Source organism: Pyrgilauda ruficollis, unplaced genomic scaffold (assembly GCF_017590135.1).
Source record: "Pyrgilauda ruficollis isolate IOZ18807 unplaced genomic scaffold, ASM1759013v1 scaffold17, whole genome shotgun sequence".
Taxonomy (NCBI): Eukaryota; Metazoa; Chordata; class Aves; order Passeriformes; family Passeridae; genus Pyrgilauda; species Pyrgilauda ruficollis.
In genome coordinates, this window is record NW_024515875.1 from 9,662,498 (window position 1) to 9,686,863 (window position 24,366).

The 24,366-nt window shown below is 40.2% G+C and overlaps 1 protein-coding gene across 2 annotated transcripts; it reads right to left on the bottom strand.

Moving 5' to 3' along the window:
- Nucleotides 1-307: 307 nt before the first annotated feature.
- SPICE1 (spindle and centriole associated protein 1) lies at nucleotides 308-22,982 on the bottom strand. 2 transcript variants are annotated; one of them, XM_041464056.1, is made up of 17 exons: nucleotides 22,856-22,982; nucleotides 22,352-22,399; nucleotides 21,086-21,232; nucleotides 17,125-17,227; nucleotides 16,246-16,367; nucleotides 14,650-14,735; nucleotides 14,226-14,368; nucleotides 13,855-13,995; nucleotides 12,826-13,091; nucleotides 9,484-9,615; nucleotides 8,688-8,835; nucleotides 7,010-7,234; nucleotides 4,641-5,017; nucleotides 3,127-3,298; nucleotides 1,652-1,754; nucleotides 1,242-1,320; nucleotides 308-424 (listed from the first exon to the last, which is right to left on the bottom strand). In XM_041464056.1, the coding sequence occupies exons 1-17, from the start codon at nucleotides 22,937-22,939 to the stop codon at nucleotides 371-373; spliced, it is 2,430 nt and encodes an 809-aa protein (XP_041319990.1). In that variant the 5' UTR covers nucleotides 22,940-22,982; the 3' UTR covers nucleotides 308-370. The 2 variants fall into 2 exon arrangements, with proteins under 2 accessions (XP_041319990.1, XP_041319991.1); XM_041464057.1 differs by lacking the exons at nucleotides 308-424; nucleotides 1,242-1,320 and having other exon boundaries at nucleotides 1,730-1,858; nucleotides 22,856-22,978.
- Between the last annotated feature and the right edge of the window lie 1,384 nt (nucleotides 22,983-24,366).

Here is a 24,366-nt window from a genome sequence, read left to right on the forward strand (position 1 = left end):
TCTTGTGCAAATATATGCTCCAGAAAGTTTCACAGGCAATTTCTAAAACCTCCTGCCTTCAGCATACCTAACAGAGATATCAAGGTGCTCACTTGTAAAGCTGCAGCAGCCTGAGTTTACAATCTCATGAAAAATTTTTTTGGTGAAAAGGTGTAAGGTCACAGCAGTGTGTCCAGCCCAGAAACTCATTCCCAGGGCTTCCTAGAGTGCTCTGTAGGGCACAAATACAATAAGCACATGGACCTTTCCATACTAATGGCACTGACTTGAAAACACTTCAGAGTTAAACTGTACATCTGTAGAGAGACTGTAATTTATTTGTAGTTAATAAAAAATATTTAAAAAGCATAGAACTTGAGCTCAGCTTCCTTTACATAACATGCATTGACAATGCAAACCATCCTTCTTCTTTTTGCTTTTCTCCCTGTAAAAGAATAAACCAGCTGAGATTAATATACAGTAAATTTCCCATAGACCTGTGTGTAAGGACTGCTGTCTGCCCTTAGCACCATGGAGGGAGTCACACCACCTACTTCAAGCCACACCTGCCTTAATAACTTCAAATTTCCCTTCTAGGGATGTATAGGTTGCTGTCAGGATAGCAAGTCCTGGACCCTAACTCTGTTCTCCTTATCAGTCCTAATTTAGGTTATTTTGGACACCAGGAAATAGGTTATTAATATGTCCTCATGGTTGCTTTCAAGCCTATAAACAGCTCTTATGACTGGTTTATCAGTCTGTACCACTGCAGATCTCCCTGTGAAAGCATCTCACCACAGGCTATCCTTTTCTTTGCACATCAGGAGCCAGAAATCTAGATTGGGGCCCTCTTTACATTTGGATTTATTCATCATTCAGTAACTGACTTATGCAACAGCTGGGTAAGAGCTTGCTTGCCTCTTGACTGTGGCTCTACCAGTACATCATAATCAGGGCCTGAGATTCTCTGGAGCCACCAGGGAAAGACTTCCAAAGGTTTCCAGTTCTAACACACAAAGATGCCACAGCACAAAAGGGTTACTTATGAACAACTCTGTGGCAGAAAATAATGAATGTCACTAGTTCTCAGGTCTCTTCTTACCAATTGTCTGCAATCCAACCTGCCACTAACTGATGGATAATAGCCTTTAGGGATATTTGAAACAGGAAAGAGCTCACCTCCCTTCATCCATCTTATGATTCTCTTTTCCCTTTTATGACAACATATTAAAATTTTCTGGCTGAAGATTTTTCAGTCTTACCTTTGGTCTTTGGCTGCCAGAAGTTAATTTGACACTTTCTGACATGGCACTTAAAGGTCTGCTAGAGTCGCCTACAGTCCTGGAAATATTCAAAATAAGATTTTAAAAGTGAAAAATGGAAGTGATTACTAGAATATTATCTCTGATCCTGAGTTAGGACCTCTCATCAGCAGTCTTCAACAATACATGTCATCTATCTTGTGTCAGATTGCACATATTTTAAATACAAACATAGGAAGTTGTGAAAAAGCTATTAGACCTTTGTCCCACTTGCAGAATTCAATGTGAGAAAGTAAGGGAAAATCCACAAAGCCAAAAAAACACATGGCAACCACTTTGTTGTGTTCAATTTCTACTGCATGGATAATTAAGACACTACAAATACAAAAGAGTAAAGAGTGAACTTTTACCTTCTTATGCTGGTCATACTGGCATGGGGAACACTGACATCCTTGGAGCTGTCCGCAGCCACTGCCATGGGAACAGACACCTCAGCTGTCCTCCTTGCATTTTCTAGGTGACAAATAATGGCTTGATTCTGATGAGAACACAGCAACATTGCGCAACATTCATTCTGTTTTACCGTTTTTTCCAGAGGCATCACAACCTCTTCCCAACTGCACAGATATACAGATCAGAAATAAAACATCAGATTAAACATCAACTTCATACTCACTTTCTGAAAATGACTGACAATGAAAGCAGAGACTCAGCAACTAGAGACAATGCTCACATATATAGAATGATTCTTCCACAGTTAAATTTTCTGTGTTTTTTGGCAATTACAGGCTTAGAGACTTCTGATCTCTCACCTTTGTTGCTTTAGGATTTTACTTACCATGCTGAATTTACATTACAACAGCCAGACAAGCATTGAAAGTGTTATGAACCGACCCAGGAGTCGCTGCATAGGCACCTGCATGCAAATACCCACACATTGCTCCCTCCTCCCCCTTCTTCCTCTCTCTAAGTCCTTCCCCCTTTATACATCCTCTGTGGTTTCACAAGGGGAAAGGACAGGTGTCTCACACAGAGCACATGTACATGGTCACATGCAGTTCTGCTTGTAATGACAATAACTCCACGAAAAGATAAAGCAGCCCTGACCTCCTGCAAAGTAATTTTTTTTTATAGTTACAGATGGCAGCTAATCTATGAATCTTGAACCACCAAGTATATTCCCTGATCTACCTCTTTACATGACTCCAGTCATTCCTTTCTATCAGCACAGGCAGTAACTCAGCAAGACAGTCTGATGGAAAGAGTACCCAAAAGACAAAAACTAAAATGGGGTTGAGAATAGGATGACCACTCTGCCGTAAGTTTTAGAGGCCTGATGTAAGTACTTCAGTCTTTTTCACCCAAGAGTCTGCACAAGGACTGATTAAAAAACACAGTGCTGACCACCAGAGATTATCACAGAATCAATTAAGTTGAAAAAGACAGAGATCATTGACTCCAACCTTTGAACAACACCTTGTCAAACAGACCAAGGCACTGTGTCAAATCTAGTCTTTCCTTAAGCACTTCCAGGGATGGTGACTTCACCACCTCCCTGTGCAGTCCATTCCAATACCTAACAATCTGTGAAGAAGTTCCAACTAATGTCCAAATGTAGCACCTGCTCTTCAGACAAGAACAAAGCAAAGAACAGGTTTAACATGAAGCACAGTACTTGCAGCAGACTAATGACTAAGAAGAAAACTTTAGCAGAGGTCTAGCTGATGTATTTTTAGCTCTCTGAAGTAAGAGGTGTTTGTACCACACAGGCATTAACAGCAAGTGTAGTTCTGACCACAACCACTGATCCAGTAAGACAGGGACTCGCCAAAGGAGAAAAACACTGTCTGACTAGTTTTTGTTTCTCCTGAAGCTAGGTACTTACCAGTGTAATTCAGGGATGGGGTTGGAACAGGAGACAGCATTGGAGGGGCCATGTCAGCAGCAGCTGATTTCTGCTGGTCTATCAACTGCAACAGTTTATCCCGTGCTTCTGTACTCTGGCGATTCAGCTCTGCTATTCTTTCCTCCAAGCTCCTTGATACCATGAGATGACTCTACTTGGATAATGGGATAATTACTTCCAATGAAACAGTTACAATTTTTACCCTAAAGGAGGGCATACAATATATTTCAAGTAGTTCTATGCATTTTGTTTTCAAACTGAAAGGGAATATAATTATGTAGCACTTCTGTGAAAAATCTGATTTTGGCCCTTTTACTGTCCTGTATCTAAGTCCTCAACTAATTATTACAATATTTTATACTGGTCTTCCCTCAAGTAGGAAAAATACAGCTGTTGTCCATATAATATGAGAAAGAAAAAAACTGCAAGCCCCCACCCAAAACCACAAAAAAAAAAAAAAACCCAAAAAACAACACCCCCCCAAAAAAAAAAAAAAAACCACCAAAAAACCAAACCACCAAACCCAAACCAAACCAAATAAAAACCCAGCAATTAACTACATTTAAGAATATACTTAATCAGAGAGACACATATTCAGGAGGATGTGGGGAAGCAAAAGCAGGTTTCTAGCAGAAGAGTCTTGGAACTCATCTTAAAGCCAGGTTTTGATTTCTTTGACCTCTTCCCCTCCCTGTCACTAACTGCTTCTCAAAAACAACAAAAACAACACTTACTAAGTGTTTGCATCACCTTGTACAACCAAATGACTAAATACTACACAGCATAACCCAAAGTGGACAGTGACAACACTCTCAGCCTACATTTAAATGAAGAAATTAAAAATCTTCAGGATCCCTAATTTAACCAGCCACTGTGACAGAACAAAAGACAATAGCAAGGACAGGGATGTTTTTGTGATGTTAACTTCACCCACTGGGATCCTATTGAGTAACTGCTTAGTTGCAGGTTAATTTTTTTCCACTTAAACTGAAGCCTTCAAGGTCTCTCTTTCCCAAAATCTTTGGGATTTTCACAGAGGAGGACTGACAAGACAGACCCAACAAGCACACACACTATGATCAAACATTTGCAGAAGATGTACTTGCACTAACTTGAATCTCATCTGCTTTTGGGTCAGAGTAGCAGAGATGTATGACACGGCTCCAAATATGCATTTTACAAGCTTGACAAGAAGCTGTGGGTTGGTACAGTGTTTTCACTGCTAATAGTATCCAAACTGCAAGAGCTTGGATCACATTGCAACACCACCTCTTTTGCAGCACAGCCTTACAACCTTCTTCAGAACCCATGTACAACACAGGCCCGATATGAGAAACTACTGCTGATTTGCTTATGGACTACTAATAAAATAACAAGTTTCCAAGCAAACAAATAGTAAGTGACAACATGAAAGACAAAAAAGCACCAGTAAACTATGGGAAAGCAGATCAGCAGAAAGGAGATCCAGCCTTCCTTTCCTGTTAAATTCTGACCTGTCCTTGTGAAGAGTCTGGACTAGGATCTGCATTTTGTGTCAGGTCTGGCTGATGCAGACAATCACTTCTGTCTCCTCTGAATTTCCTCAGTTGAGCTTTAATTAGAGCATTCTGCCGTGTGAGCTCAGCTATCTGTCCCAGCAGATCACCATTTCGAAGGAACTCTTCAGCTGTGCTGTTTTTTCCAGCATCACCTGGGCAGGACAGATTGGTTTTCTCATGGGAACTCTCCAAGTCTTTGTCTGCAGAAGGAACTTGTTGCTTTCGAGAGATGGGGCAGTTCTCCTCAGTTGTGCTCTGTGTCCTCAGGGAGGAATGTAAGCTCCTTTCCTTGCATGGCTCTCTTTCAGTAGACTGGGAAATGGCTGCAAACACTACAAACACAAAATAAAGGAACAGTAAGGACAGTGACATGAGATCCTCACTGAGGAGACAACAGTGACTTTATTGCATCAGGTTACTAATAATCAAGCAGGAATTTGAATTGTAACATCTGGCCTGAATGATGTTATAGTACTGATTAAAATCACTCTATGCAATATCCTGCTGTAAGAACTCACTAGGTGAGTATTTCCTATTGCAAACAGTCTTACATTTAAATGATTTAGTTTGAGATTGACAAAGTAGTCACTAAGAAGATAAATTGTTTTAAATTTCTTAGCTGACAGATCAAATAATATTTCTTAGTAGTCCTCCATCTTCCAGAATTCAGTTACCTTACCTAATAAACTGTTTTTGTTTCAGTTCTGATATTTACATTGGGTTATTAACAAAACTTTTAGGATACTGAAACAAAAAAATACAAGACTTTTGGCATGATAATAAACTAACTACTTAGCCCCTAAAGAGGAAGCACTGTGGCCACCAAAAGTAGTCAGGTATTTTTTTGCGGTCATCATCAGCAAAGAGATGACACACCACAGAGACACGACTACAGTGACAGCAGTGTCTGCTGCTACATGCTAAGTCCAACTTGACTTTTGTGACCAAAACCAGATTTTCTATGCTTCATACACCAAATGGCCCATTCCTGCACAAGCTTTAGTTTTTGCCTCTTGAGCAGAGATGAACACTTAAAAAATTACACTCAAGTGTGTTTTATGAAGCTATGAGCATAAAAAAACCATTCATTGAGTTTAACATTTGTTGGACCACTTAGCATCAGTCTTAAGAGAGGAACAATATATTTTAGAGAAATCTTGGAATACAGTTCTGCATTGCTGTTTCAAATGACAGAAGACATCTGACAGTTCTCAATGGAACTGAAACCAGACATTGCCCTTTGTAGATCAAGACCTTTAGTTCATTTCCTCCAGACTGTTTATGTACCTCCTCACAGCACAGCAGCCCACCAAGTGGCTGAACCAGATAAAAACTTCCAATTGCCCAGCCAACTCCTCAAAAATCAAAAGGACTTTAGGTTATTTTTCTGACTTGGAAAAGGCTTACAAAACAACAGCTGAAAGGGAGGAAAAAGGAGGAAAACACCAAAACCCATTCCTGTACCCTCCTTCTTGTCAGCCACCATCAATCTGGCTGTGGATGTAATTATCTGCCTCTCAACAAGGGTGTTATCCAGGGCCCTGGTATGTCCAGTGGGATGCATGTGTGTACAGTGACAACTGCAGCAGCAAACAGCTCAGTTTTAGAGCCACAGTGTGCTTCCTTCTGCTCACTTCAGTAAGGATAAATGAGAAACACCTTCCCTAATCACCCTGATGAACTTTCTTCCTCCCATGAAACAGAAATGAGCTATGGAGACTGAGACAAGACTGAGCTACCTGGTTATCTAGCAACACAATTTCACCCAAAATTTCATCAACCATTTCCTGTGTATTGAATGGGAACCTGGCTCCCACAGCTTCCAAAAACCCCTTTGTTGGGAAGATTGGCTCAAAGTCACAGCACAGCCTACAGATATCCTGGTGTGTCTGCAACATTGCAGAAACAGAAGTTCCAGGCTTCAGTGGTCCCACCATTAAAGGTGATGGAGGCTGGATTACACCATCAGCAGATGGAAATCTGTAACTATGTGCTACAGGTCATCAACAAAGAGCTTCAGCAATCACACAGATATAATAATCAAAATGAGTACAGAATAAAAATGCCAGTCTGAATTGCCACTGGCAGGACTGCTGCCAGCAGAAGGAAAACAGGAAGTGTAAAGGCTGTCTAGCAACAGGCATAGCAACAAAGGAAATGCATATCTGGGTGCAGCAGTAGGATATTCCAGCTATAGGGCCCATATGCCTAGGCATACAGATTAAAAATTTTCCACGGAAAATGCATCTTCACAGGTAGTGTGAGATTGAAACAGTAACACACAACACAGACTCCTAACCCTACTGCAGTCAGAGAGATCTCACCATTCTGGAGGGAAGACAATTCCTGACTGCTTTTCTGCTGTGGTGGGGACAACAGCACAGCTGGCTGGAAGATGTGAGCTGGGAAGCTTCTACCAGGTCTCATATCACTTGAGGCACCTGGCCCTGGGTGAAACGTGAAAGGAAGTTCTTCCTGTGGAAATTTCAGCATATTTTCCCTATTGCCTGCTTCAGGCCTGGGCTCAGAGTAGGTCAAATCAGGTTTTTCTAAAGAAAAAGACAAAGCAGGCATAAAAGTTAAACAAATGAACAAAACAAACCAACCAAACAAAAAAAAAAGAACAAAAACTACTTATAGTGAAATAGCAGTATAGGGAAAAATATCAATAACAACTCCTATGTTCAGACACCTGAAAAGAAAGACAAGAGTAGAATATGTTCTACACCTTTCTTCTGATGTCCAGGTACAGAAGTCTTTCACTCAAGCAAATTATAAATCTTTACTGGCCATAAGAGCAAGAACAACTCTTACACATAGCCTCACAATTTCAGGACAATAGCATGAGATCTGTTAGTAGCTCATGCACAAGACTTACAGATACATGACTTGAACAGGTATCTGAGCTGCATTTGGCAACATAGTCTTGAGAAAATCAGACTTATTTACTTGTCCTAATCCCCCATATTGTAAATTTGATGGCAACAATGCTGTTAGAAAACAATTCAAGGCTTTCTTGAGCTCTGCTCATCTTAACTATCATTTAATTCAAATGAGACGTCTCTTCAGTGAAAAAAAAATTGTTTTTCCTTTAACTAGGAAAGTAAGGAAAAGATTTGAAAATTCTAGTGCTGCAGAATTGATGAATGTGAAGGTTTTGATGTTAGGTTGGGGTTTTTTTTGAGGTGGGCTTTTCTGACTGTTTGGATTTTACATTTTGGGGGTAGTTTCCTTTTGTTTGCTTTTACATGGCCTGGATCTGGTAAAAAGGATCTGGTATATGCCTTCTTCCGAAGAAGAAAATCCTTCCAGGAAGAAAGCTTTTAGCTACACAAAAATTCCCAAAACCAACATTTAACAACATAATACAAGTAACTCTGAGAAATTTTGGGATTCACAAGAAGTTACTGACCTTGGGAGCAAAAGCAATGCATTTAAATAACTGACCAGGAAAGACAGCTGGGAGGAAACTCAGTGGTGAAAGGTGATTAACAATCCACGGTGAATCCTGTTTGGCTAGTTTGGCCACCCATCTACTGGCTCAGCTTAGCCATCACTCAGCTGATCACTCCGCTCTCACGCAGAGCCACAAACACCAAGTGACACCTCTCTGACTGGTTGGCTCCGCGCCTCAGCTGCTGCTGTTCCGGCCAGCAGCGACCTCCAGTGTCCTATGCAAGAACCAATCTCAGACTGTCAGGCTGCTCAGCAACAGGAAGCTGAGATCCTGATTCTGTTGGGTTTGACTTCTTTGAGTTTCTGGGGTTCTTTTAGGAGCCTCAGAATGAAACTGACTTTGGATGTCACCTTAATGGGGGAAAGCTACTCTCCCCCTCCTTTGCTTGTGCTCACAGCAGAACCTATGGCCTGTGAATTTACAGAAGCGACATTCACGCTCTTTCAAGGGGAACTTGCAAAAGCAGACATCTATTAAATACCAGATTTTCCATAGGGATAAACTAAAAACTCCTCTTTCCTCCTTCACACATTCATTGTACGCACCTTGGCTGTTTGCTGGGCCTCTGCTTGCAATTCCAAAATGTTTTGGACTTTGTTCTCTTTCAGGTTCTTCCAAAGGGAGGCCTTTAAATGCTTGTGTGAGACACATCAGCTTTTGATCTGTTACTGTCATGTACTGCTGAAGTTTCTTCTAAAGGAGGAAAAAAAACCCATATACAGAATTACAGGAATTTGTGTTCTACCAAAATAAATTAGAAAATTATATACTACAAGAAGTCCTGATAAGAAGTTTGGCCTCTTAATATTACTGCATGATTCTGTAGGATTCCAGTGAGGATTAAATATCATTGTCTCCATGTTTCTCATTTAGAAATCATTTGTTTTGCCTTTTCTTACTCATTACATTACTTCCTCTCTGAGATTTCTTAACTGCATCATTCCCAAAAGTAGTCACTGATCAAATCTACCTCCACTGGAAACTAAAAAAAGGAAAATGTAGTATTACATCTACTCATTGCTCCAGTAGCGTTAACAGTATAGAAGTGTGAAAGAAAATGCCTAAACTTTTAGATGGATAAAGTAAAGGTCAGTTTCACAGAATCAGCACTTTCTCAGGCTTTGAAGTTAAATAAAGATAAACAAACAACTCTCCAAACATTTCATACCCATACCTGCTACTGTAATTCTTGGGCTCCACACTCAATTTTAGCACTTTCTTTCTGTTTATGATTAAAATCTCCAGAACACGAGACAATGCATCTTAGCCCATCTTTGCAACAGAACTCAGAATTCTAATACGTAATCTGCTGATTGGTAAGAAGCAAGGGGGGCTCAGTACCTGCATAGTAATGTTTTCTTCCCTTACTTGAAGAACTTCAGCAGTCAGTGCATCAATCAGTTCTCTATGCTCATTCAACATCTCCTCCTGCTGCTGCCTCATCATCTCTTTCTCATGCAGCTGCATTTCAGCCTAAAAATAGAGAAAAAATTGAAAACTTACTATAAAGCAATACAGACTCATATTTGAAAACAGGAATGAGTCATTATGTCATCATAACATAACCGCTCCTCCCACTACTGCTGAACTTCATTACTTTTATGACAAAATCAAATTGTCTGGCCTTGAGAACTGTCAGAGAGGCTTAAGTGTTTGTCTTTGATCCTCCAGGACACTGTAGGGAATCCCAGACATCCTTTTTCTTCTGCCTTTACAGCTTTTACAGGATATGACTAAAAGCATTTTCTCTCTGCACAGATATAGCTTCTTAAGTCACTGAATGTTCATGCAGGAATCAAATAATTCCAGGTGTGCTGATGCTTGTCAGTTTCCCCTGCTACTTGTGCCTAATCTTTAGTTTCCCTAATTCATTAATGAAGAAAAATTTGACTAAGTAAAGGAGAACATTCTTGCTTTCTAATGCTTTCCATCAGAGGGGAAAAGTTCTAGAGGGTTTCAAAGTATGATAACCAAACACCTCTGCATCCACATGAAATGAATGAAAAAATGAATATTTCTAGATTAACTCACAGATACTGCCACTAAACACAAAGGCAGGCAGATACACCTCCCTTAAATATATGAGAGGCAAACCATCCATTTTCTGTTTCCAGCTGGAGAGAACAGGTTTTTTGGTATTGATCCAAGTGAAGCATGCTGGCTCAGAAAATGGATAAAAAAACCTGTACGTGGTCCTGTACAGCACAAAAGAAGCACTTCTACCCTGGCAGCAGCAATGAAGCTTCTGATACCTAAGATCATCTGAATGAGCTACTGTATCTACTAATCCTACACAGCACTAACCTAGTCTTGGAGGAGAAGCTTCCCAGCAGCTCTGTCTTACATTTAAGTATAGGGAAACCATCAGGGTAACATCTGTTCCTATCCCCAGGTAGGATTTAGGTCTGGTGTACACTGAAAGAATATTTTCATTCCAGCCCACTGCCAGGTGTGGCTCTAATCACATGAGCTTGAACACTGCACCAGAACATGCAGCAGACAGGGAGAACAGAGCAGCACAGATTCAGGGAATATGCTCATACTCTTTTTGTCATGTGGGTCTGGCAAAGAAACAGCTTTCTTAGCAGAATGAGGGTCAGGAGGGAATGATTAATTCTAGCACTTGGAAGGTGATCTAAAAATTAGTTTAGAAACCAAGTCATATTTATCCATTTCCCTTTAAGAATTTCATATGCTTTTGCAAACATTTCAGAAGTTTCTTTTTTTCTAGCCTCTTCTATAGTCATTATTTCCTTCTTATAGATGTTGGTTTGCTCATCATTTAATAAAAACACTTTCATGGAAGATTCCTGAATTCAAGTTTCTCTTCCTACTTTTTGGATAATTTTTTGAGAATAAATTAGGCAACATCCTTTATTGCAATCCTTCTGATTTTCTGCAGCAAAACTGGAAGGGGAGGAAGAGAACCTCTCTAAAAGCTTTGAAACCTCATGAAGACTGGCTAACTGACTGTTTAACTAAAATCAGGGCCTTTCTAAATATGCCCTGCAAAGTCATGCTCTTAAAAGCACTGCCAGTTATAATTCAGGCATTGGACGTCTGCTAACTCTGTTGGCTAGGCAAGACAGATGGTGCACACAAGCGCTTGGTCTGTGTCTGGCATCACAGGGATCAGGTTTTATAAAACACTCAAGACAAGCTGGGCTTCTTCCCAGCAAATTCTCAAATTATACCTATAATTAAACCTCCCTGAAAAGGGAGAAAAGTCAGTTTAAAATATGAATGCAGTATCTATCCCAAGCAAGCTAATTAACCACATTATGCAGCTTGAGTGACTTTGTAATATTGCTTACTTAAGAATTTAGGTAGTAAATTTGTGTGTGTGGCAGACAATTATGCAAAAAATCACTTCTGGAAGGATGGAATAGTAACAAGAAAAATAATGAGAATAGCTTTGGAAGATGTCTGAGGCTCAGGAATAACTCATTTTTGTAGAAAAATTAAAGACAATCTAAATAGGATTGTAACTGCAATTACATTTATAAAACAAACTGAATGCTATTAAATTGATGTATTCCTAATAAACAGAAAACATTGTACTGAAATGCTAAGATCCTTCCTTATAACTGAAAAAGAACCAAATTTAATTCCCTTACAATTTTAACAAAAACCAAGCATTATTAACTTGTTTTAAAACACAAGACTTTCTCAGCTGACGTCCATCTTCTGATGGCAGTTGCTTTTCACTCTTGGATTAATTATTTACTATTTGCTTCCAGGATTTAATCAAAGTAAATTCTTCCATACAGATTAAATACAGTGTAATGCAAGGATTAAGTTATTATATATCTGGTAAGGAAAAACAATTTTAAAATAAGATGGGTTTCAATTATTATACCCTTTGAAAAGGAACTAAAATTAGACAGTTCCACATTCATTAGAGATCTATTACCTTTGCTATGAAATAGAGCATTAGCATTTAGATAATATATTCTGCTGCATCCATTAAGAGTGCAGGAACTGTCATAATCTGGTTTAAAATGTCAAATAGACCAAATGATCTGTGAGGCACTGTTGCCTCTTGACAGCTCTGGGACACAGATGAACTAGAACACTTTTGTTTTTCCTTTTCTTTAAAAAAAAAAAAAAAAAAAAAGCTTCTACATGGCACAAAGGTGATCTTTATGCAATTCCATTAATTCCCAGCTGTGCATTGTTACAGTGAGCACTTCAGGTCATTCCTGCTTAAGGTAAAGTTTCTGGATAGTAAAAGAGGACTAAGGAATCCTGAAGGAAAATAGGGGATTTGGGTCCACTGCTCTGGTGACAACAGCATCACCTTTGGGAGGCAAAGGAAGAAAATAAATTTGCAAAAAATGCTGTAGTTATTACCCTGCTCAAGTCTGAGTATATGTAAATTATTTCAATTTCAATTATTTCAATTAAAATTATTTCAATTGGTATTTTCTGCCCTTAGACACTGAGAGACTTTCACTGCGGTCAACTCCTCCATCTTCACTAGGGAAACCAATTCCTAAAAACCAGTTCCTGACAAACCAAAAGTTTTAACTCCTAATTGCATGCAAACCTAGTAATAAGCAATGATAATCAGAGTTCAATGTAAAATGCTTGGAAGCCAGAAAAAACCAGTTATTTTACATCTGTAAGATAACTTTACACTCTTTTTCATTCAGTCTCCAGGGGCAGTTCTAAGTCTCTCACCTCCTTGAGGTAGCGCATCAAGCGACAGAGAGCGTTCACCAGTGACAGAGTAAACCCAGACAGGCCTTCACTCCTCTCTTTTTTTGGGACCTCACGACCTGTACATCGCTCATATTCCTCCAGTTCATGCTCTACTTCCTGGATCATGTGGCTGAGAACATCTAGGCTGGGTTTGTTGTCCCTCTGAAGGTCAACCTGGATTAAATTAGCTGGAGAATCACCTCTCTTCTGTCTTGCAGAGTCCTGTGCAGCTTGCTTTCTTTTCACTGAAGGAGAAGAAAACGGGGTCATTGGAATTTCAACTTGTATACAGATCTTCGCAGTACCAATGAAATTGCATTGTTTATTGAAGTAAATCAAAGGAAATGCCCTCTCTTGCCATAAGATGAAACAGACCATCAAAGCATGATCCCCAGTTATTTCAGCTACTTTCAGATCCTAAAAACCACATTTTTTGCTGCCACAGTAGTATCTCTCAAGCACAACTGTTTGGTGCTTTCATCTTGGATACACCTGTTCGTACTTTTCTCCTTTCCAGTTAAATGCATGGAAATAGTTTGCTAATGAAAAACATCAGCTGCTTTCTCATACTCAGTAAGCAACGCTCCTTTCATGGTACAGCTTGCAACTGATGCCAGTCCCCTCATACAAACACATAGAATATGGAGACTGAAATGCATCCTTAATCTGCGCAGCACAGAACACAAATCTGGATCAGAACTAAAGAAGTCCTGCACAGGAGAGGACTCCATGGGCAGCAAGGTAATGGGCAGCACCAAAGGGCCATTTTTATAGTTCCCAAATTCCCATGGATTCGGCTTTGCCAATGAACGTGCAGAATAGAGGGAAAATACATTAGACAAGGAGCTGTGGAACATCCAGCCTGAGATATGCTCAAGACTCAAGGACCCCCCCATCAAACTTTGGTATTAGCCCTGCAATGACTCCCAAAAATCCATTCCAACTCACATTCTCTTACAACATTAAGGACCTTGGACAAAGGGTATTTTATTTTTCAAAGTACTTAACTCTTTGCTGCAATTTGCTTTTGTTTCCTTGAGTCTGGGTTCAGCACTTGTCTCACAGTGTCAATGGAGTCTACAGACTCTTCTTCATCTTCATTCCGGAGTCTTGAATGGGTTCTCTTGATTACACTGGTAGCATTGAGGGCTGATTTAAACACAAAACAAAGAAAAAAAAGCACATGTGAAATATTTGAGGCATGTCCTTAACAGCAGTTTGTTCTGGAGTAATTTTGATAAGAAATGGCTTTTTAGTATGAAAATACATCTGAGCCAAATTAGCATACACTTCTGTCTTAGACCCCCACCCAGGAAAGGAACTCCAGATAGGATCCTATGAACAGCCCAACAGCCTTGCTGTGATTTGGCAAACCCAACCTGACGGATCAAATGAAGGGGAAACAGTTGCTGGAGTTCGAGGCACGTTTGGTTCCTGTGATAAGGTGGTTTTTCTCACATCCTTTTCAACCCACAAAGGAGAATTCACCAAGGAATTTTCTTTTCTCAACAACCGAAGTAGCCTACATCGAAAACAAGAGTAACAGTGAACTGTAACAGGACAATGGCATGATTCCAGATTATCTGTCTTGACAGAGCTCCTAAAATTATCTGCAATTGCTCAGGTGAGCTCCCTAATCACTTTCATTCCCAGCCTCAATGTTACACCAGGCCCTTCCCTGGAATTCTGAGATCAGGAAAGGAGGGCAAGGGGAAACAGAAGAACTTAACTATACCATTCAACATGCTTTTAACTCCACCTGTTTCCAGTGTCAAGGAGGTGGACACCTGTATTTGTACTGACCTGTCAGAATTGATGCTGGATTTGAAACCCAAAACATTATGTTGTCCATCTTCTGATAATGCTTCCTCCTCCTCTTCATTAAGAGCCTTCTCAAGAGACAACAAAGAAAACAAACCAGAATTCAGAAGAAGTTAAAGACCAATTTAATGGAATTGTTTCAAGAAAAAAAAATAAAAGCATTTGTTTTAGTCTCACCACCAAAACATACTTAAAATAAAAATACCACACAGAAAAAAAACCCAAATCCACACCCCTTTGTAGGAAGTTCTGGGGGACTTTAGTATCTAAGAAACACTGATACTGACAATTGTCTCAAAATAACACAGCAAGTGACTAACTAAATAACCAATATTTTCCTCATATGATTTATATTAAATATGAAAACGCATGCAAACTAGAGGATAAAATAAAAGCTGTTAAGGACATACCAAAACAGAAATATAGCAGGCAAAATACAGAAAAGCAACCCGAATCCATACCACTTGTAACATTTCAGTCATTTGACACTACAAGCTAAACAACTTCATTGTGAGACCTGCAAAATTACATTTATAGCCTGTGTGTAAAATGCAACCAGAACAAAATACAATCCTATGTACTACTACAATTACAGCTAAATACAAACAATCAAATTTGGAATTAGGGTTCCTCAAACTACCAGGTTTCTGCGCTGCTGAGCAGGTTTCACCAGATAGCCTTTAACTGTGATTTTTGTAAGCACATAAGAACTCACAGAATCTTGGCACACAATCAATATGTGTTTCTTTTAAAAATTTCAGCTTATCCTGAGGCCTGCATCTAGTGGCACAGCTTACAAAGGTACGCTCCTCATTAAAAAAATGGAAAAACAAATGTCACACCAAAATACCTAACATAGAAGTACCACAACTCAGATTACAGATATTTCTGAAAGATAGTAGGAAATGGAAGTAGAGGGCCATGGGAATATGACACCATCACTTTGGCTCCCAACAGCCTGTTTGGTCTTCATCAGAGGGAAGTTTTCTGGGAGCACCTGCTCTCAAACCCCAGTGAGCATTCCTGGTACAATATGTTATTAAAAGAAAACACAGCACAAAGGCAAACTAAATTAAATTTTAGACAATTAAAAAATTGTTTACAACAAATCTGAATAAAATAATGCAAAATATTAAAAGTTAAACTTGTAGGAGTCATCAAGGCCATGGAGTGAATTGGGATACAAATGGCTGTGTCCCCATATAGGCAGACATAACTGGTAAATCAGAGACATATTCTGAAATGTGGCAATTAGTTAAGTGACACCAAAGTTCTTCTCTTAGACTGTAATCACACTGTACTCTGAGAATTCCAGAATTTAAAAGGGAGGGCATGCTAATGTGAGAGAGCTTCTACACACAATGATGTTTGTTTCTCATATTTGAGAGTTAAACCAAAAAATCATGATTCCCACAAGTCTCACAAAAGAAACTCACCTCTGTTTAATCTTGTCTTCTATGAATGTTATCAACAAAAACCAATTAAGTTCTGCTTGGAAATTCTTATCTTTGAATAGTCTAATTTTGTGCAAACAAAAAAGCCACAGGATTTGTATGCATGGAACAAAACATACATTACCTGGGAATCCATGACAGATTCACTAAGGATGGAAAGCTGACTGGGAGGATGACTTTTTTGTACAATGGGTCCTTGAGATGGTTCTAGGTCACAGTTAGGAGCCATTGTTACATTAGGAAAACCTAGAGGAATTAAACAACACAGGGAAGAACACAGAGGGCTTGGTCTGTACTTATGCTGCAGGACTTCACTGAAAATCAAGCTCCTGTACTTCACAAAAAAGTGGTCACAGGGATGTCACTTTAAACAACAACCAAAGACTGACCATAGGGTTAATTTAATACGCTGGGCCACATGCCCAGCTTTTATCCTTCCCACCTGCATAAATTCACTTATGCAGAAGCAGCTTGCAGGATCAAAATCATCAGGAACAAAGAGAATGGCAGCCTACAGAAAAAATCCCTAGGTTTAAGATTTCATATACAAATAGCCAATCCTGCCTTCCAGCAGCACAAGGATCCACAAGCCAAATTAAGAAAAGGAAAAGCTGATATTGCTGATAAATCTTCAACCATATCCAAGAGTAAAGAGTGAGCTCATGCAGCAATGAGAAACAGAACTATTGCAGCAGCTCAAACTGCAGCTCTGCACAGGCCAGTAGCTTGGCTGTGAAATGGTGAGCTTGGAGGTGTTTCAGAGCACGTGTTACGAAATTCCACAGTGGACCAATAGAGTGGAATAACCAGCCATCAGTCACTCTCCCCTGCCATGGGAGGTGATAGCTTCACCTGTATTCCATCCAACATGAACAGGATCAATCACACCACGTTAGACAATGAGATGAAAGCAGTTAAAAGAACACTTTGCAAAGCAAGACTATTCAGGGAAAGCAAGGAGATCATCTTAAATGGGCTACCACATATAGATGAGATGTTCTACCTGTTCGTGTGCGAGGAGCATCCTCAAGCAAGTCTTTTGCCACAGCCATTACCTGACCAGATCGTTCCAATACATCTTGGAAATGGTACTGATCAGACAGAATCTGAAAGCACAGTGCATAAGGAAACTTTACACTGAGCAGACTGATTACTTCCTTTTTTTCCCCCCAGTATTGTTCCTCTAAACAGTTACCAAGAGAACAGCCAACAAGAGAACGTTTGCAAAGTTGGTATTGTGCAATTAGATCCTATATAAGATAGATCAGAACACCATACTTCATTTAGAGTAACTAGAATTCATACTGTTTTTCTGAAAAATTAAAGTTATTACTTCTGAGGTCCTCATCAGCACTGACTCTCTTTAGAACAAATCCTTTCACTCCCCCTTCTCCTTCCAGCCTGACACAAGAAGCTGGGTATTTACGACATGCTCATCAAAAAAAAAGGTCATATATAGCAATTAAAAAAAAAAAACTCAAATCATTTGATCTCAATGTTAAGTCATAGAACACTTACCTACATCTGACACCCACAACATGAACTATTTGATATTCAAATCAATTCAAGCAGACTTGTTTCACTCAGTCTTGCCTCCTGAAAACCCTACCGAAAACTTAAGCCACATACCACCAGAAGTTCCAACAGAGGTAAACACAGCTAACTACATCTGGCATCAGAAGATATTTTGGGAATCTCCAGAAGATACAGCTTCTGTACTCAAAATTCTCTCTCCCAAAGTCTCTCCCTAGTATTTGAAGTCCATCACAACAGGTTCCTCCTAAGGAAGGATGTCTTGGAGTGCAAAGCAAGAAGCATCCAGTTACCACGAGCCAAATGGAGCTGACTGGGGATGGGGCTTTGTGAGCAGAGCACAGTTTAAAGCTCCTCACTGATGCCTGGCTTCATTCAAAAGCTGGAAATCAAAAACTAGTAAAATTATATCCCACAACCTGGAGAGAAAGTAGATATTCTTAAAAACTTGAGAGGAGGTATGTAAGTGACCTCCTTCATCATGGTTCATCAAACTGATACAGAGACTGTGAGTACTTCAAAGACCTCACAGAAAAGGCCCATGTATGCCCTCCTACTCAAAATTTGAAAACTGACTGACAATTTTTGCTCCTCCAGGAATCATAAGAAACTGTTTTGAAATGGTTTCACAGTACTCTATGCTGTTATCTCCACAGAGCTCTTTTCAATGTCCATTGGTAACTTTGCTGGCTTACACTTAGCCTCATACAAAAAATTCTAGGCAGTGTCATTTCACTTGTTCCTCCTCAATACCCTATTTTACTACATGCTTTGTTATGTCAAAGTAATCCTACATATCTGAGTTTCATGTTTTTCTAGTCTTTTGAGCTTGCAATGCAGTAAATTAGACTTCTCATAATAATTCTCATAGCAAGTCAGTGAATATTCATCTTTCAAACACTTCACAGATATAATTTTTCAGACCACTGTTCAATTTCCACATCTGATACAAGCTAAATCTAGTCTTTCCATCTGATATCAAAACAATGCAGGTTTTTAGATAAAGTTATTATACCAGATGGGCAAAAGAAAAAAAATTATGGAAGGGAAAAAAGGAAAAAAGTTTATATGACTGATTTCCTGAAGATAATTAAAATTAGAGTGATGTGTGTAATCAGACAAAAACTATCCTGATTAGTTTGTTTTTACCCTCCTCACTAGATCTTTTTTGGCATCAGCAGGTTCCTAAGCTCTACCCTCCTGTTGAATACATCATGAACATTTTAGATCATTGCTCCCAAGGTAGATTAGCTCACATTTGCTTGTGATGAGAAGAAGTGGTATCATCTTGTAACCCCTTTAGGCCCATTTACATGCCCTGGACAAATTCACTGAGCAGTGTACTCTGTCCCAGTTTAGTATCACCTACAAATTTCATTAAAAATCACCTTCCCTCATGTTTCAGACTGGTATCAAAGCAAATAAACTGGACTTATCCTAAAATCTCTCCACTACAGTAATCCATTTACTTCTACTCTTTGGTGCAATGCACTAACATTATTTCAAAAATAAGTTCCTGCAGGACCAATCTGTGTGGTACCTACAAATTCACAGTCCTAAGTTTCAGAGTAAACTCTATCTTTTCATTCAGATTTTTAGGCAGATGAATCCCCAAAATATTAAAATTTTGCTTATCTATTTTGTAACTCTTTTGTAATATCTGTCTGTTCAACACACAACTACAGAAGAAACAACAATAATAGCAGCACCTTCTCAGCTTTTGTCTCCAAGTCTTTTGCAGTTGAGCAGGATTCAAGAGACTTAGAAAGTTACACTCACAGCACTAAAAGATCACCAAGGTAACAGACAAGGAAACAATTCTCAGTTGTTGTGCTCTGCTGCGAGACACAGTCTCCACGGTTACTCTGAACAACAGGACCTGGCAATCAACAAGATTTAAGTTAGGGAGAGGTGAAAACAGTAACTCTTCCCTTTTTATTTTGTTATTCTGTTTTGGTTTTGTCTCTGTGTTTCTATCTGTTTCACCTTCCTTGGCATAATTTCCTTTTGTCTTCCTTTTCACTGATTCAGAAGTAAACACAAAGTAAACTGAATAAAATAACCTCTTAACTATAAAGGGGAAAACCACTCAGGAGGAGGTGAGATTTCTACATTCTCATTAGAAACAGCAACAAATATAGAAGACTATTTCCTAAACCTGAGTTTCACATCTGCAAAAGAATGAAGTCACATAATAGGTAGCCCAGCCAAATATCAGAAAATATGGTCTAATCTACCTTTTGTAACACATAACTTATTTCTGCATGGAAATATTATTGAAACTAGGCTGCATTAGGGAAAGTCATGTAGAGGTTCACAGTGTTTTTTGAATACTGTGCTGAAATATACTTGGCAGAAAAGTACCAAAGTAACAAAAGTCCAAGTCTGAGGCTTAATTAGCAAAAAATATCCATAATACAAAAATTCTACTGTGATTGCAGAGAAACAGGGTTCAAATAGAAAACTAGGTGGTGATCTTCAATTCTAAGTACTTCCATTTGTTTGTCTATGCTTGAATGTTCTCAGAGATCAGAAAGTGACTTCTGAAAAACCACAAAAGACAAAACAATGAAGATTGTGATGGTTAGTCCACTGCACATTTACAGAACTAGCAGCAGATCATGTTTATTTTGACTGCTAAGTGAACACTGTTCATCATCATTCTTTACCAGCATGAACAATTCTCAGTGAGTACAGAGGTCTGAAAGCCAATTTTCAGATTAGTTTTTGTAACACCTGGCAAGAAGTGACCTGCCATGTGAAAAAGGAGATCTACCACCTTTCCAGTGACAGCTACTCTCTCTGTTAATTAGGCTTAAGTTTACTGCTACAGTTCAATATTCAAAAGCAAATTCAATAATATATTTACAGTCAGGGTGCTTTAGAATGCTGAGAACAAGCTTTTCAATCCTCTGATGACAAGCTTGTCAGCCACAGCTCATCAATCTTTGTTGTGTCAATTTTCCTCCCTTAACAACTTCTTGACTCACCCTTTCAGCCCCCTTGACACTGCACTTTCTCTGTTTAAATAAACAATGCTCCACTCTGACAGAGAAACGTTCATGTTTGTATCAAATAAAAAAGCCAGACATGAGGGAGAAAAGGCAAGCTGGCAATAAGAACCCAAAGAATACACATACTTTTTACAACAGTTGAACTCTGCAAACAGTTCCTGTTCAGATGAAAAGAGGCCTGCAGAATTACAGAGGGCATAGCCAGGCAGCCTGGGTCAAATGTGCAATTCTGTGTAACAGCTGGTTTGTCAGACAGTCTACCCCAATCACTGCGTGCATGCAGCACACACAGCATGTGCATGTGTGGGATCTAGTTATCAACAAGAGGAGCAATTGTGGCTTCCATGAGCATGAGCAGTTTTCCAGGAGTGCTGCAGATCACCTGCAGCAGGCTGCAAGTGCAAATTTAGCTCTCACCTCACGCATCAGAGCCAATTTCCTTTTCGCCAAGGAATCTGCATCCAGTTGCCTTTGCTTCTTCCATTTTCTGTTCAGTGCTTTCTCTTGGAGCTCCAGATGTGCCAACGCTTTGTTTTTTGATTTGTGTATTTCACGGCGGCGGAGCTACAGAAACATAAAAGAAATCATTTCAAAAATCAATCTTAAGCAAAATATGCAAAGCTAACAAGCTCTTCTTGATTTTATCTTTGATGCACTGAACATTATTTATGTTAACATCACAGTAGTGCCAATGACAACCTCATAAACATCCACAAGTGTAAAATGCCATCAGTATTGCCATGCAAATCCCATCCAAATTTAAAGCAGTACCAAAGATGAATGGGGAAAATCTGAATTTCTGTCTGCCCTACACCACTGACTTGGCAAGAGTTTTCTCAGCTGTAAAGGGAGGCAAAACTCAAACACTAACACCTGTAAGGTGCATAAAAAGACATAATGCATTTTCCTGATTTAACGTTGCCAGACATCAGACATAGTCTCCCTTCTTCTAACTATTAGATTACATTAAAAATATAGAGTTTAAATACAAATTAAAGAAATTAAATGTGTGAGGTGCTTGCTAAAGCCTCTAGAAGCTATCAAGGCAAACACTTGTAGAATCAAGTCTTTCTCTGCTACTATGACTATCCATCCTGACAAACCTGTCAAAACTTATAATCTCATACTGCCTCTTCCATCCTGGTAATTAGTGCTATCAAGAAAATGTAAATACACATCTAAATACATGTAAATACACATTACCTGTTTATTGCAAAGAATTCACATACATTGCAATCAACAGGTCATTCAATATAAAGAAATTGTGTTAAATTGTTCAAATGAAAATTGAGTATTTTGAGGATTAGAGAGGTTCCTCAGACAAAGCACATCTTTTAGTCCTTCCCAGCAGAAGTGAGACCTTCAACTAATCCACTGACCTTTCAAGTATTTATGTTTTTTATGCTTTTATGATGGCATGCAATTTATTGAAATAAAAACCACAGCTATTGCTTCCCAGTGGGAACAGGAAACTGAAGAACACCAATTGCTGGACGTGGGGATGCTCAGTATTATAAACAAAACAACTAGCACTAAGGAGACAACACGTTCAGAAGCTTGAAAAAGAGATTAAACATTGGCAGAAAACATCCCCGTAAGCACGGTAAGCACTTTTTATGTCAGACAACCAGCGAAACGGGTTGCCACAGGGACAGAGCAAGCAGTGACTGCTATTAAACTTACAATATCCTCAGGAGTTGCACGGTGCACTGTCAAATCATGGACGGTACTCTGCGAACAGGAACCAGGGAACACGTCAAGAACTGCAACTGAGGGCAAACTTTTTTGTGGTTGTTTTTTAAAAAGTTTTATTTAAAAAAAACCAAAACCACAAACAACTTTTAAACTGCAGTATAATTAGCCTAACACTATACTGCCGTGCACTTTCATGGCGCTACAAGAACGTTGCGCTCTCGGCGAGGCAGCCGCCAGGAACGAGACCTCCACCAAAGCTGATCGCGCTCTTTCCCCAGGACACGCAGGAGGCCTGGGCTCTGCCAGGGCCAGGGAAACCAGAGGGGCCGTGTGCCCCTGGCACACGCCGTGTCTGCCCGCCCGAACCCTCACGCAACCCGGGCGTTTCCACGGCGCAGCCCCTGCGGAGGGCGGTGGCTCCCCCAGCCGCGGGCACGGAGGCTCCCGGGCCTTTTTCCCAGCGGAAGGCGCCCGGCAGCGGGGAGCACTTACATCCCAGTCCCGCTTGGCCGCCGCCGCCTTTCTGGGGCCCTTCCTGCCGGCGGTGCGGGGCCGCGGCCCGCGGAGCAGCGACATCGCGGCCGCGGGAAGGGGCGGGAGCGAGGCCGCCCACGGCTCCGGCTTTGCTCGGCCCGCCCTGAGGGGAGGGGCGGAGCGCGGCCTCCTGCGCCCGCCTCCTTCTCCTCCTCTTCCTCCCCCTCCTCCCGGGCCGCGGTCCCGGCGTCGGAATGGCAAGGCGGCTCCTGTGCCCCTTGGGCTTTCTGTGAGGGAGCAGCCTCTGCCCTCACCCTCCCGCAGGGCTGCAGAGGACACCCCCCGCCGCCTCCCTTAAGTAGAGCAGTGCCCTGGCCGCTCCAGCCCACTCCACGGGACCTGCTCCTGGCGTTGTCACTCGTCTTCCATCTCGCCTCGCCCTAATTTTTCTACTCGTTCACTTCACTGTTATCACTTCTTGGCGCAAATACCCTCCAGAGATACCTCTCAGTGTCCCTCTGAGGAAGCCTTGGAAATTTCCCCGCGTGAAAATGTATTTCAGGTGCTGTTACAGGTGGTTCAGAGCAGAATGTCACACAAACCATGAAATTAAGGTGATACGAAATTAAAGAGTGGCCCTTGTTTAAATTTAACAAACAGATCTCGTTAGCTGTGCCACCGAGGAAGGGTGTACCTCGGTAGCCACAAGGAATTTCTGGTTTCCATAAAGCAGCTGGTGGTTCTGAAATGAGTCATTGCGTTTACAGATGGGTGCAATGTATTCCCTACAGATTTACCCCATTATATGCCACAGATCATCCACTTCCCTCCACACAGGTGAAGACATGATGTAATTACTCCAAAAGGCTACAGTTAACATTTTGTATTACAAAATTTTTATGTGAACATAATATTTTGTCTGTGGGAGGTGGAAAGTGAAGGCATAAGGTTTGTCAGCTTTTTATTCAAAACTTTTCCCACTTCACCAAGATTTCCTGGTGCTTAGGGTCCCCATCAATGCAATTCTGGCTTTACCAGCATCACTGTAAAAAGATTCATGTGGAGGTGCAGATGGTAGTGGTTAATGTATTGAGGGAAGGAATTGTATTGCATGTTGATACAAGGAGAAGATGGAAATCACAAGGGGAGTAAAAAGCATTTGAGAAATACTTTCAGCAATTGCATCTAATGAAGTGCTGCAAATGTGGAGGTTGCACCTCGAAACCTTCAGTTTGCATCTAGACACTCAACATAGGTACCATGTGCACCTGAAAGTGATCATCAGAGTTCAGCCTGTGGGAAGAGAAATCCATGCAAGGTAATTCATTAATCTGTGTTGGTCTGAAAACATGGAAGTCAAAAGAATAAATCAAGGGCACATCTGGACTTCTCTCTTAACATGGCTTTAAATTGTCTTGAAGAACAAGGGCTACTGAAGAAAAAAACAATAAAGGCGTAATTGCGTCATTACATTGTCTATTTTGAAACCTCTTTAACCTCTCTGCTATTATTAATTCCAATCAAATACA

Excerpts from the sequence above, each read along its gene's own strand:
- SPICE1 (XM_041464056.1), bottom strand. The coding sequence starts at position 22,939 with ATGTCGCTGCTCCGCGGGCCGCGGCCCCGCACCGCCGGCAGGAAGGGC. Across the intron at positions 17,228-21,085 it reads AATTGGCTCTGATGCGTGAG|ATTCTGTCTGATCAGTACCA; the intron begins GTGAGAGCTAAA and ends CTGTGCTTTCAG. Across the intron at positions 14,736-16,245 it reads AATCTGTCATGGATTCCCAG|GCTCTTAATGAAGAGGAGGA; the intron begins GTAATGTATGTT and ends TCTCTTGAGAAG.